We start from the raw sequence: 15,215 nt of genomic DNA on the forward strand, positions 1-15,215 counted from the left end.
GAATTCTATGCAACACAAAGATAAATTTATCTCAACTATAGATAAAAATATGTATTTTAGATCGTTTTTTGGGAAAACAGTTGAAGGGGCTGCCAAGAAAAATATGCTATTCCCATGATATGTGCAGTACGGGAGTTTATGCTGGCTGATGGACAGATGAAATGTTTTCCTGTATGAGCTAATTTGGTTTTATCCTTAAAGGGAGTTTATAGTCCTTTAAGTGTTTTTAGATAAGCCTGCACCAGCTTCATGTAAATATCCAATAATTATACATAATTTGCAATTGTATATGTACACCTGTGTTTTTTCATTACATACTCAGTGCTGTACAGTGGTTGCGCTTTACTGCTCATCCCCCAGTAGAGGTTTGACCTTCAGTATAGGTCTCTACTGGAGATGGTGACCCATTGAAAACACTGCTCTTCCCAAGTAGCCTCTATTTCAACAGATTATAGCAGAGTCATTGCACTATCCATTGAGAGCTCCCTCTATTTGCTCAACTTCAAATCTCTATAGTTAATAAAATAACAAAAAATAAGCTCCCATTGCCAGGATGGCAGTGCCAGGGACCCGCAGTGGTAAGACGAACCAACTGTGGGAATACCGCACTGCAAAGCTACGTTATTTGCTAACTTTTAAAAAAAAAAAAACGGAATTTCCTCTTTAAAGAAGTATGGCCAAAGCTTTTTTGGCTGTACTACTTCTATATATGACAGGCGTACAGTCCGTTTTGCACTCTTTAACCCGTTTTCAGCCAACAGCGGGCTAAAGCGCCTTCTGTAGGCCGATGTCACTCAAGTGGTCCAGGCCCGGAAAAGATCCCAACCATATGTTCGGCATCTGTCCAGAAGCCTGAACTGGCACAGCCTCTGATCTGCTGAGAGCCTGAGCAGGCCATTCCCTTCACAGCCCAGCCCTCCATTGAGCGCTGGAGGGGAGAGCAGAGAGCTGGGGAAAGGGGGGGGGGGTTACAGATGCAGCCTTTACTGATGATCAGTTTAGAGTTAACCCTAAACCTTGGCTCTAGAATTATTGCTCTTACTCGGATATTTATGACAAGACCTCACATGTCTGCAATTGAGGTTTATATACACATGCTCACTCTACACTTCACTTTTTTTATGGGGTGAGGGTGCTTTAAAAATGTTTGTTTAATTTCTTTAAATTTATTTTACTTTTATTTTTTTTTTACTTGCTATTACAAGGGAGCTAACAAGCTAACCTAGCATGGGCTGGTGACAGGTATTTCTAATGGAGAAATTGGGGGAGGGGGGCTATTAGATCCCCAATCAATGTCTCCCTCTCCCCTGCACTCCAAGGGCAGTGTTTGAAGAACCGCATCCTCAGCTACACTGTCAGAGGATTGACAGCTGAGCTTTTCACTAGGGAAACTGTTTCCCACAGTCTCCAGCTCCCTAGGGAGCTTTTTGAGAGCCCCAGAAGTGATCCAGTGGATCTATAGCCACCCAGTCCCTTATCAGAAAGACCTTTGCTGGCTCCTAAAGCTAGTACCAAGCTGCAGCTGTGAGCTTCATTTAACCACTTATCTACTATGCCGTTTATAAACGTGCCTTAGTGGACAAGTGATAATGGAGCTTGCTTTGTGTACAGAGATAGGGGTGCAGTTACGCTGGAAAAGAATAGGGTGATTCTCAAACTGTTGTCACAAGACCGGAAGCACACAATTTTCTTAAATGTTTTTGTATTGTGTTGTATTAACAGTACCCTTGGCTGGAAATCTGGTCTCAAGCGTTTGGAGTGTTTCCATAAACTGTTAGTCGTATTCTGTATGTGTGATGGCCACAAACGTTTAATTTTATTTTTTATATCATGCATAAATTTAGTTTATATTTGCATGCCTTGCCCATCTCTTAGTGCCAGTTCACACATATGCGATGCGGGAACCCTGCGAATCCACTGCTGGTTCCCGCATCGCACTTGACTCGCAGGCAGTTCACACTGCCTTTTGCGAATCGCTGGGGGTGTCAATACAAAGTTAACGACACCCCCAGATCAGTTTGCATATCGCAGTGCGAACTGTCAATTCAGACGTCAATCCGATCGCATAGGTGTGAACACTCATGTTATCCGATTTTGGTGCGGACCAAAAAAAGGGGTCCTGTGCAATCTGTATGGCTGAAGTTGCTTTGCACAGACCTCTCATGTGATTTGCAGAGCAGTGCGCTCCAAATCGCATGCAATGTCTGACATCGCATATGTGTGAACTGGCACTTAATGCTGTTTTTATATTGGGTATAAAGTGATGTGTATTTTTATTCTACATTAAGCTCTGCAACTAAACCTGTAAGTGATCTCCCTTGTTGAGATCTCCATATATTTTCTTTTCAGGTGAGGTTGAAACTTTTGATCCTCTTGCCTTCCTGGTACTTCCGCCTCCATAGTCATGGTAAGTGACAACCACTCACTCCATAAACATGCACTTCTGGCTGTAATTTAACAATGCTACACCACTGCTCCCCAAAATAGTGGCAACTATTCTGAGAAGCTTTAATGTCATACGATTTTCGAATTGCGTCATTATGTACTTAAGTACCTGTGTATTTACACGTGAGAACCATATCATTTAACCTGCAAAGTTACAATCCAGTCACAAATGAAAAACCTTGATCAGGCTCTGTTGTGGGTCTGGCCACCCCAGTCCTTTTTATGTTGGTATTCTGGGATCACCTGCTTGTTATGCAGGAGAGCTGTTCCCAAACATAGGGATGATCGAACTTTTGAAAAGTTTGGTTCGACCAGAACACCCAAACTTCCCGAGTTCGGTTCGGATTCCAGAACCCCATTGAAATCAATGGGACCCGAACTTCTGGAATCAAAAAACACAATTTTGAAGCCCTAAAACCCAATAAATGCCCCTAAAAAGTGCCTAGGGTTCTGGGTTATGCCACAGGGACTATTTTTTACACAAAAAAAGTTCTTAATTGTCGTTTTTGATTGAGAGACAATTATTGAAAAAATTATTGAAAACAAAAAAGAGATTTCTTTAGATTTAGTGTCTGGGGGGTCTGGAAAGTGTACCTGTGAAGTTTCCGCTCTGTAGCATGTCCAGAACCAGAAAAAAAATAATTTTTCTTAGAATTTTTAGTAGCGCAGGGATGGGGTTCCGCTCCTTTCACACCTGGGCGTTTTTGTTTCAGGCGTTTATTGGGCATTTTTTGGGCGTCTTTGGAGGCAGGCATGACATCTGAACTTCTGTATAGGGGTATATATACACACATATATATATATATATATATATATATATATATATTACACATACACACATATAGGTGTGAAAGGATCATCCCTGCGCTACTGAAATTCTAAGAAAAATTCTTTTTTTCTGGCAGGCACCCTGACATGGAAGAGTTCAGTCACCCTGGCATAGCAGAGTCAGTTCACCCTAAACTACGGTCACCCTGACACTTAACACTTTCCCTACAGAAACTAGATTATTGAATCTAACTATAGTGGTATATAGTACCCTAACTACACTGCATATCCCTTTCCTCACACTAATAATTGCAAAATGACACTGGAGCAGCAGGAGTAACAGAACTGCTTCCACTCTATTGCAAAGCCTCTCTTATTACAGTGCTAGAGATTTGGCGGGGCTATGTTATATACTGGGGGGTGTATTCACTCCTGATTGGCCTCTGGACCCCCTAGTCACTCCAATTTGCTTTTACTGATGTTTCTGGGCCAATCACTGGTTTTTAAAGCCCAGTTCCTGTCCCATTGCATTTTGGGCGGTTCTGTTGGCCGAATTCCGAACTTTTACCGCAAAAATTTCCGAATTCGGCCGAATTTCGAACAGCCAATGTTCGAGTCGAACCGATGGTCGACCCGAACCGTTCGATCATCCCTACCCAAACACACCCACTGGCAGGAGGCACCATGCTGACAGTCTGCGACACGAAGATACATCTCTCACCCACCACTTTGATTCAAAACTGCTTTTATATAGAAATATTTAAAGTGATGGGTGACACAGAACAGACCTGAGGAAGTACACTCCCAGTGATCTTGTAAAATGATTTGTGGATTCAGAGACATGACAATAAGGGCAGATTCACACTTGTGCATTTTGCTGCATGAAAGTGCATTACATGAAGAAATACCGTTATTTTCTGCGTGGTTGGTTCACATCTTTGCACTGCAGTTTTGATATGGAATTGGAGATATATGGTCTCGTTCTCACCTACACGTGTGCATTATGCATGCTGCATAAGGAACTGTGTGAATCTATCCTTGTGTAAATAGAGCACAAACATGTTATACTTACCTGCTCCGTTTAATGGTTTTGCACAGAGCAGCTCTGAACCTCCTCCTCTTCTTGGGTCACCCGCCAATGCTCCTGGCCCCTCCTCTTCTCCGAGTTCCCCCATGGCAAGCTGCTTACTATGGGGGGCACTCGTGCATGCTTGTGGCCAAGCTCCGCTCTGTGTGTCTATAAGAGACACAGAACGCATCTTGGCCCCGCTCCTGCTCCCTCCTGACGGTGTGCTGGGACTGACAACAGTGGGAGCCGATGGCTCCCGCTACTGTCCCAGCCAATCAGGAGGCAGAGAGCTAGGAGAGAAGTCGTTCCAATCCACATCACTGGATCAGACCTGGATAGGTATTAAAAGGTGCTGTTGGGGGGGGGGGGGGCTGTCTGCATACTGGAGGCTTTTTTCCTTATGCATAGAATGCAGTAAGGTAAAAAAAAGCTTCAGACTTTATAACCACTTTAAGTTCACATCTGAAATTGCTTTTTAAAGGCTACAGGTGAGTTTGATCATTGGGCAACTACTGCAATCTAGGAGACAATAAACTGTTAAAATCAGAAAGTCAATTATTACCCCTAATTTGTGTTTTTTGTAGTTTGATGCTAAAATGCCCTCACATGTACGACTGAGCCAGACTGAAAAATGGTTTAAAGTCCACTTTTTGCAAAAAAAAGTATATATGTACCCACACTGATGTAAAAAAAAAGTGCATTTATTTCTTTGCGCTGTTGCCTGCAAATCATTGGGACAAGACAGTCTCAGGTAGACTATTCCTCCAGTCACCGTTCCATACTCAAGTGCAGAATTTCAGTTTTGGATTTGGTGGAATTATCAATGGGGACTACAAGTTTAGAGAAACTTGTCATCACACTTGTGCATACCTTCCAACTTTTTGAGATGGGAACAAGGGACATCTATTAGCAAAACGATGTAGGCACAGGACACACCCCCTGCTACACCCCTTTAAAGATGTATACAAAACATTAGTTAAACCCACAAATGCTTTATTTTTCTAACACTACTATTCCTTTATACTGACTTTGTAATTTACAAATGCTGCAATTTAGAAATTGGATGAAAGGTTTAGCACTGGGAAACACTTTTTGAAAAATAGTGCATCTTATGTGCAACTATATAAATCAGACCCAGTGGCGGCAAAACCAACACCCCCCCTTCCGACGGGACGGCCGGCAATAACCTCTACCACCCCTCCCTGGATAGACGGCTGGCTGCCCAGCCGGACTGCCAGCATCCATACCTGCTCCTTCCCCTAGCGGCTGAGAGTCTCCTCCGGCCGTACGTCTCCTCCCTCTTGGCCAGTAAAATCGCTTCTCTTTTCAGCCTATCAGGAAAGGGGTCTCATGACCCGCCTCCTGATTGGCTTGGAGGAAAATATTAATTTGCTATTTGTCATGCAACTTGGTGGGCCCGGGTGCAGTGTGCTTCCCCCCCAGAGCCCACCCTTTTTTGAAGCCTATTGGAGCCTCTGGCTCTAATCATGTGCTTAAAAAAAAAAAAAAAAAAATCCCCTATTGAAATCCATGCGTCCGGCGCCCTGCATGTAGATTAGGGGGCCGGATGCATGGATGGGGGTGGCGCCCCTGCACCCCCAATGCACCAAAATGAGGAACAAATGCTTGTACTCCAGATCCCTCTATATCAGTAGTAAATGCCGGGACTCTGTGAATAAATGATGTGGCTGTGTGGGCAAAGCCACACACAGCTGCATTGTATTAAAAAAGACAGAAGCCTGCGGAGAGAAAAAAAACCCCAGATTCAATAGGGTGGCTGTGGACTGTGATCATGTCTCATTTTAGAGCACTACACCTATATTTGAATGAGAAATTGAAGAGAAGACAACCTGTTTCTTCATATAAATTTTATGGTCTCTTAAATTAGACCCCCCTTCTGCCCTGCCCACCCAGGTACCCTTAAAGTAGCACTAAAGGCAACATTTTTTTCATTTAGGATAGAGAAAAAGGGAGGGTTATAACTCCTGTCAATTTTTTTCCATCTATGTTCCACTGGGTTGATTATCCTTCACTGCCTGTCCCATAGCCTAAACAAGTTAGAGGAAATCCCTCTAGTCTTCCCCATTGGAAACGTTTCTCTATTTATGTTTTGGTGTCAAACCAAATTTTGAGATTTTCTTTTAATTTTGCACTTTCAATGAGAACGGTAAACAAGACTGAGAAGGTGAATCTCTCCAATGGAGCACAGACAACAATAAAAACTGACAGATGTTTTAATCCCTCATACTTTTCTTTAAGCTTTAGATACATTTTGCCTTTTAGTTACACTATGAAGGGGTACCTGTGAAGACACATAATAGCTGTGATTCTTGAGATATATATATATATATATATATATATATATATATATGTGTATGTATGTGTATGTATGTGTGTGTATATATATATATATATATATATATATATATATATATATATATATATGTATATATATATATGTGTATATATGTATTTTTTTTTTTTTTTAAGCTCAGGCTCCCAGGACTTTCAGTTCTGAGCTTGTCTTTACTATTTAGTCCACAGACCTGGAACAAGAATTTAGCATGGAAGTTAAAACTTCCTTCGCCCCAAGGCCATTGATTCAATAGATAGTAAAGAACAGATGATAGCCTCAGTCTTAAGACTTAAAAGGATAGCAGCTCCCATATTTCTATCCTCAAAGGTATATTTTAATTTTATAAAATTCAGCAGAAGCCATAAAGTACTGTGACCTAATGCATAGATATTTTGTCACATGATCCCCATTAAAGGATAGGATATAGAGATTTGCATGGGATGTTCCCCATATAGCATGACAAATACTCATGTGTTTGGTAATTTGCCTTTGTGAGTTTTTGGGATTCTATTTAGTAAGGGTGTGGTGGGCACTGCGCTTTTTTGGCTTTAGTTCTGTGTCTGGTATAGTTCTTTTATATTCAATCTCATCAGAAAAATGTGAGGTCTTTAGCAAACTTACTAGCAAATTTAACTTTCTATCAGTATTTTCAAATCACTCATACAGTATTGACCCACCTTATCAGGCACAAGTTTACAAAGTCCCTTGCTTTCTTTGAGAAGTGGTCAGGCAAAGTTGGCATAAATCCCTTATGTGCAGCAATATAAAACATTGCTGCCAACCTGTTCATGTGTGCCAGCGGAGGCTTTCCAGTCGCCATCTCAAATACTGTGCAGCCTATACTCCATATGTCTGACTTTTCCCCGTGTCCAGACTCGCTGATTACTTCTGGGGCCATCCAGTATGGTGTCCCATGCATTGATTTCAACATTTCCCTCCGAGAGCCATTCATGCTCAGTCCATTCAGTCGTTTAGCACAGCCAAAGTCTATCAGTTTGATGACCCCATTGGGCATTAACATGACATTGTTACCTTTAATATCCCTGTGCACCACCCTGTTTTTGTGCAGATAGGCGATGCCTTGCAAAATGTGGTTTGTAAATTTACTTATTACAGCTTCTTGCAGTGGTCCAAAATCACGTAAAATGTTGGCTATGGATCCCCCAGGTACAAACTCCATGAATATTGTCACTATGTTGTCCTGCAGACAGGTTCCCAGGTATCCGACTATATTGTCATGTTTCAGAGTCTTCAATAGGTCCATCTCTTCCTGTAGCTTTTTGTACTCCTTCTCGGCAACATCTGAGTCTGAGGCATGTAGCATCACCTGCTTGGCGGCAATGAGCTCCCCTTGGCTTGTGAGACCTTTATAGACCTGTAGCCAAAGAGCAATAATAAACTTTACTGTATGTACATTAGAAGCTGCTACTTGGCATCTATTGGAGCACAGCATAAAAAATAAATGGACTAAAGCCCCATTAAACAGTGGCTATTAGTGATTTAAGTACAATCTCCCTGCAACTTTATGCTTTGGGGTACTAACCCTTTTGTTGAACAGTTGAAGCACATCACCCATTTTCTGGCCTTAACACAGTATTTTTCCTCTTCTGTATTAACTAAAAGGTTTTTTGATTTTTGCCCCATCCAGCTAGATTCTTGGATCCTTTTGCCCATTATTGCAACAAATGGCAACTCATCCTCTTTCCTCTTCACTAGTCACCCTAATGCTTGAGTCATTCTTACCCACTACGTCGCCATTGTTGTCGCGCTCTATTTGACCACTGGTCACTTCCAAGGGTGCTGAAACTATATACCAGTGTATATACTTTTAATAAACCCATTTTTGCAAAGGCAATGCACTAGGCGGGTGCGCCCTCTGTATTTTTTTATTTTTAGAGTCCTGAAACTAGGCACCTAGCCTATATGGTAGCCTTTTTTGGCAAAGGAAATTTGCTGGGTGGCTGTGCATTTTCTAACACCTTAATAAAGAGTTCTTAATGTTTTATGATTACTTGAATCAATTGCCCTATATGCCCTTATACCCCGATTACCAAACTGTTAATCATCATTGCCAGTCCTGTAAGATATAGCTTGATTTTACTTTACATATGGATAATTAGGAACAGGGGGAAAAGATACCATAATATTTTTATCATATTTATATAAAAAACGCAAATACAAAAAAAAAATTAAAAAAAAAAAAAAAACGCTAATACACAAGCTAAGCTACAACTAGTGAGTTTTTTTGCAAAAAAAAAAAAAAATGTACAGTTACTAAAACAAAAACCTGTAATTTGTTTTGTATAGAGATTAAGTCCCAGTTAAGGGTCCTGGCCTTAAAAAGTCCACTCAGGTTAAAATTCTAATGTTTCAGACTGGTTTCTCATGTCTCCTGATGACTCCCATGCCTTTCCAGCAGTGCAGGCTGATTTTTGACAACTTGCAGTGAATGAAACCTTTGTCTACAGAAACTGACCTTGTACTTAACAAATTGAATGTAACAGACTTTACCGTTCCATATGCTCCTTTCCCCAGCACCTCTCCTTTTATCCAGTAAATGGAGCTGTCGTCATCGCTAGTGTTGAAGTAGTTTCCAGACTGGTTGGCGTTACTGGTGTTATTGTTATTGGGGCTTGTACATCTGTTCTGTAAAAGTAAAACCAGTAGGACAATCAGGTACAGGTCCACTCAAAAAGCAGTAGTATGGCCAATACTCCCTCATAAGGAAAAAACACTGCACATTTATATAAAGAATATCATTATGCTTTACAGAATTGCTGTCCGTTGGCTTTAAAAATAAAAATGATTGGGGTGCTCTTATCCAGTTACAGAGCTTCCTGCTACACTAAGCAGAGAGAACTCTGTGGGGCACAATAGGCTACGACACGCTAAAGAAATTAATCCATAGCAACCGATTTGCTTGCAGTTTTTGCAGTAAGGTCTTGTTTACACTAGTGTAGAATGCTCTTCCAATCCCTGGTACACAATACTAGAATTTTTTTTGTTCAACCCAGAGAGGTGGAACGCAAAAAAAACTGACCGCTCTGGTCGGAGATGCTGTACTAACGCTCTGACATTAGTACAGCAATCTCCCCTGCTGAGCTGCTGTTGGCGCCCTGCCAGAGCACTCTGATAAGTATGCTCCACCATTGGCTGAGAGCACCGATCAGGAGCCAGTTTGCTGCTGGTTTTCTAGCATGCTTGCCCGACAGAAGCTTGCCAGGGTGCCATGCACACGGGCTGATGTCGCTTTAAATGCATTTGCTTCTTTGCTAAATACAGACATATAAAATAATTCTGAACATAACCTCTTTGGAGTGGTGCTATTTTCCTTCTATGATACAAGAACCTTGCTGAGGTTCACATACGATAGAGTTGCACGATGATCCATTTATACAACAGCCTACCCACCCAGAACTCTTACAAATGATCTAACACTTCTCTATCCCACCATATTTATTTTGTTGTGTAGTCTTTCTCGATCCATCTGTCCATTATACTTAACTTCTTTATCCCCTTAGCTTCCTACTGGTAAGACCCATGATGACAGTGAAGACGCTCCTTTGGAAGGAAGGAAAAGCCTCAAGCACTCTCTCAGGACAGGACTTCACACCAACTGTACAGGACAACGTGTGGTCCAAAAATACTGTAAATTTGTTTGGAAGTTTTAATTTCGTTTTGCTTTTTATCATGACCTATTCATCCCAAAAATGGAAACCCTACAATGTCATTTATTTTTATGTGTTATTGAAGCAGTTCTCTAATATACATTACTTTAATGTCCCTCTACTTTTGACAGTTTTGATGTGGTACGCCAAAGCTATAGAATCGACTATGTAAAGAGTATTTACAACTACCCTGATTTTATTTTGACTCTTGACTGTATCCATTACATCCAGTAATTAACATTTATAGTTTTCTTGTAAAAAAAACAAATGTAAGGCTGTGTTTAGGCAGTCGTTGGAGAACTGTAGACCAGTGTAGATGGGCTTGCACAACCACAAGAAAACTGAACTATTTTTTCATAGTCTATATGGGCAGATTTGAATATAGATAACTAATTCTATTTACAGTTGATTGATTCTTTCTCTATATTTATATATATTTTGCATAGAAAATCCAGAGCTGCACTTTAATTTAAGGACTGCTTAAGTCATGGGGCTGCTTAAGTCATGGACTTAAGCAGTCCACAAATTTGACATTCCAGTACATTCTTTAAGACCGCATCTGACAATATTGACTGGGGGCTACAAGGTTATCTTCACCATAAGCAAGAGTTTGCTACCTGTGTGTTTGCTGCTTTTGTAATTGCAACTATTTTGTAAAGTGTGCCCACAATTTTGGTGGGGCTGAGTAATGTGTTCACATGAATGCTTGCTGCTAAAGAAAACCTATACAAAATATGCAATTTTGTTCTCACAAAATCAGCCAAGGTGCAACATAATTACGGCATTATGTAGAATATGGATCTACACTAAAGTATGGTGGACCATATCAGAGAATTCAGGAGTCGGTCCAGTCTATTCACTGGCAGATACTATTAGGTAGCCAGGAACATAAGAATCCTTGACTCCAAAACTCATAAGTTAGGAAAAAGCAATGTTTTCACATACTGGGCATCTGGCTCCTGTAATTTGTTCAGTTTAGTTCATCAGTTAATTAGATGTGTATCTACAAGGACAAAAAAAAATCTGTAAAATAAGAAAATTTTCTGGAAGATTTAACGAAATCCTTAGCATGTTCACTTTTGATTGTTCAATGTGTACTTCAATTATATCACCTCTGATTCATGGCAACCCAATCTCCTTGACGGTGAGCGTGCAGATTGCATTGACTGCCAACTTGCCATCTGTAATTGGTACTGCACTGCTTCTTAAGATGCGTTGTCATGTCTGAATAAAAGTTAGCAATTAAAATGCTATATATATATATATGTATGTATATATTTGTATATATTTTCACTGAAATGGAATTACACCTTGTTCTCAATTTCATTCCTGATAGCAGCTAACAATGTTTACCAGGGTGAAGTTCTTAGCTCTTTTCCAGTTTACTTTTTAAACCAATGGACAGCAGAGATGACCAATCGCAGCTTGACGGCTGACAAATCTGAAGCAAGGTGTTGGTCCTAAACTGAAAAATGCACTGCTACTGAATAATGTTAAAGTATAGCAAATATACTAACCAACGTTTTTTTGTTGGCTTTTTTAAACGTTGTCTTGTGTTTTCTTTTTGTAATTTCCTACTGAAATATAACCAGGTATAACAATTTTTGAAGGCTTCAAATATTTAGACCCCATTCACATTTGTGTCACTTGTCATGGGACTTTAGACATCAAAGTTGCATGACAAGTCGTACCCCATGTTTTCCAATGATAACTATTCATATATGTTCTACTTAATGTCGTAACAACTTCAAAGTAGTTCATGCACTACTTTGGTTCGACTTTCATGCAAGTTGAAGGCCAACAAGTTACATCCATGTCGCACCCATCCAAGGTGCACTCCAAAGTCGCGCAACCTTGGATTTGTACAAGTGTGAATGGAGCCTAAGTCTTAATGCAAAATTGTGCAGGCCCTCTTAATGAAAAAATTAAGAAAGTGTAATGCAAAAAATTTCTACACTGTACTTTAGCAATGAAGTTGCTAAAGTGGAACTAAACCCTCCCCAACTTTTCAGCCATGGAAGCTGACATCTTAGCCTCTGTTTGATCTGCAACTGCCGTGGGGCTGCACATGTGATCAGTTAAGACTCCAGCCATATGATGGTTTGCCAGTTTGGTTGAGACCACAAGCAAATGGGACAGTTAGCATCCCCAGCATGCTGGAAACCTGTTTATTGAAATCATTAAATAATGGGTTTAGTTCTGCTCTAAGCTGGCCATAGATGGTTTGAATCTCGGCTGGTTCAGCAGGGACCGACCAAGATTCTAACCCTGTATGGGCAGGTTGATTATACCCATGTTGATCAATCAACTTTGTTACAACCAGCCTGCCAACTTTTTCATGCCATTTATGGCAGTGACTAAAGCTGCAAGCAATAATCGATGTGTGTTCTCCTGGCTAGGCAGGCTACCTCAACCCCTCTCCCTCACCCCCCCCCTCCCTCAACCTCCCTCAACCCCCTTCCCCCCCTCCACCCCCCTCCACCTCCTTCCACCTCCTCCCCCCTCAACCCCCTTCCCCCCTCCACCTCCCTCAACCCCCTTCCCCCCTCTACCCCCTTCCACCCTCAACCCCCTTCCCCCTTCCACCTCCTCCCCCCCTCCACCTCCCTCAACCCCCTTCCCCCCTCCACCTCCCTCAACCCCCTTCCCCCCCTCCACCTCCCCTCCTAAAAATATGCACGGTCACTGTACTAATGACACTGGCTGGGAAGGGGTTAAACATCTAGGGCAACCAAAGGATTAACTGCACCTAGTGTATACATGATGCAGTGTGCAGCTGCAACAATAAAACTGCTATAGGGTGGTCAGCAAGTGGTTAAATAATGCATTAAAATTTAACTAAACCAATTTTATTTTAGTCGACTAAAATTTACTGCAGGGGGGGGCGTGGCCGACCGGGCATGTGAGAAGACATAGCTCACGGAGCTCCCGACATTAATCCTTTAATATTATCCTTTGCCCGGCCGGATTCCCTTAATTTGTGGTCTGATCTTTCTCAGGGGATCCCTCTGAGCCTTCAGCTGCCTCTTGCTCCTGCTTACCTGCAGTCCTGGACCGTGGCGAGAGCTCCGCTCCGCCGGACCACCATCCCTTGCCATCCTGCCTCTGCCTCACGCCATCGGGCACCAGCTCGCCTCCCGGGGGCTCTCTTCCCTGCCTGCCGCACGATCCTGCCTGTAGTTTTTGCGGGGGACCGCGAAAAACGGAGATTCGGATCGGGGCCTAGTTACAGGCCGAAGCCGCGGTCTTTCCTGCGGCGGGCGGCCGATCGCAGCTTCGCTCCGCTCCGCCGGACCGCCATCCTGCCACTGCCTCACAACATCGGGCCCCAGCTCGCCTCCCTGAGGCTCTCCTACCGGCCTGCCACGCAATCCTGCGATAGTTTTTGCGGGGGACCGCGAAGAACGGAGGTCCGGATCGGGGCCTAGTTACAGGCCGAAGCCTCGGCCTTTCCTGCAGCGGGCGGCCGATCGCGGCGGAGCCTCAGCGGACGTGGACCTGGTGAGCGGCTGTACCCCATCCTTTGCCCGCTATTCACCCTAGACTTATCCTTATTTTGGGCCCTCCCTGTTTATACCATACATGTCCCGATCGGGTGCTGCTATGACCCGGGGGAGCAAACTGAAGGATGGCCCTGTCCCTGGCTCGGTCAGTCAGGATGGTGCCGGCGTGGGGACTCCGCAGCACTCATCCCGGGGCCCTGACAGGCAGAAAGACGTAGGTACAAAGCCCAAAACAGCGCGCACGGGGGGAAAGGACAGTGATGGTGACATCCTGCTGTATGCAAAAAAGCTGTGTGACATCCCGGGCCCCAGTGATGTGGAGTCTGCGTCCCCGACAGAAGCACAGGCCCTCGGGGACTTTCAGCAGGGCCTGGGGGCTTTGGAACCACCTGAACAGCCCGAGTGTGGCGCTGAGCTGGAGGGGGGCATGCTGGAGGGGACTCAGCCCACCTTAGGACACATTCTCCTGGCTGTACAGAGATGCACCGCTTCCGTGAACACTGTCAAGGACAGACTGGGGGGTCTCACGGAGGAAGTGGCCCTTTTGCGCCAGGATTTACAAAAAATGCGGGAACGCACCACAGCTGTTGAAAGTCGCATCTGCGACTTGGAAGACCAGATACCCACATTAATTACGGAATCCAGGGAAACGGCCAGGCAAGCCCAGGCCAACAAGAACAAGACGGACGATATTGAGAACCGCCTGCGCAGAAATAATGTTCGTATAGTGGGGCTCCCGGAGAAGGTGGAGGGCAGGGACCCCACGAACTTTGTAGAAAAATGGCTCTGCGAGATCTTCGGGCGTGAGTCATTCTCCTCTCTGTACGCGGTGGAACGTGCACACCGTGTTCCCACTAGGGCGCTACCTGGTAATGCTCCCAGGCCTATGCTCGCCAAGATCTTACACTACAGGGACAGGGAGAAGGTGCTCCGCCTTGCTCGTGAAAAAGCTGATATCAGATATAATGGAGCCAGAGTGTCCTTCTACCCAGACTTTTCGGCGGATGTACAAAAACAAAGAGCTAAATTCATTGACGTGAAGAAGAGACTCCGTCGAGTTGGCCTGGTGTATGCTATGCTGTACCCTGCACGCTTGAGGGTCACGGCGGAAGGCAGGGCGCATTTCTTTGACACTGCAGCGGACGCGGTGAATTGGCTGGATGTCCACGAGCCGGCTCTCGGCCGTAGAAACAGGGATGAGCATGGAGAGTGACCAGGACTTCCTCAGTGACCGGATTTTTCTGAACGGGAGCCATTCTACATTTTGCAAGTGCGCTAACACGCTGTTTGCTCTTGACCCGGCCGGGGTCGTTTACCATTTTTGGTTTGGAATCTACAGCTCCAACTATGGCAAGTGTTGACGAACAATGAAGTATTTCTACACGGCTCTGTTCTGGGGCCTATTT

General features: G+C 43.5%; 2 protein-coding genes across 2 annotated transcripts in view; one reads left to right on the forward strand and one right to left on the reverse strand.

The window, feature by feature from the left end:
• CCNT2 (cyclin T2) overlaps nt 1-10,554 on the forward strand; it is a 145,287-nt gene extending 134,733 nt beyond the window's left edge. Inside the window, exons 10-11 of the mRNA XM_082260942.1 lie at nt 2,350-2,407; nt 10,160-10,554. Coding sequence (XP_082117068.1) covers nt 2,350-2,402 — 53 coding nt within the window. The 3' untranslated portion in view covers nt 2,403-2,407; nt 10,160-10,554. The remainder of the gene's footprint in view (nt 1-2,349; nt 2,408-10,159) is intronic.
• MAP3K19 (mitogen-activated protein kinase kinase kinase 19) overlaps nt 1-15,215 on the reverse strand; it is a gene marked incomplete at its 5' end in the record, with an annotated part of 65,335 nt that overhangs the window by 5,117 nt on the left and 45,003 nt on the right. Inside the window, 2 exons of the mRNA XM_082260937.1 lie at nt 7,316-8,013; nt 9,150-9,284. Coding sequence (XP_082117063.1) covers nt 7,316-8,013; nt 9,150-9,284 — 833 coding nt within the window. The remainder of the gene's footprint in view (nt 1-7,315; nt 8,014-9,149; nt 9,285-15,215) is intronic.

Source organism: Pelophylax lessonae (genome assembly GCF_965119305.1).
Source record: "Pelophylax lessonae genome assembly, chromosome: 6".
NCBI lineage: Eukaryota > Metazoa > Chordata > Amphibia > Anura > Ranidae > Pelophylax > Pelophylax lessonae.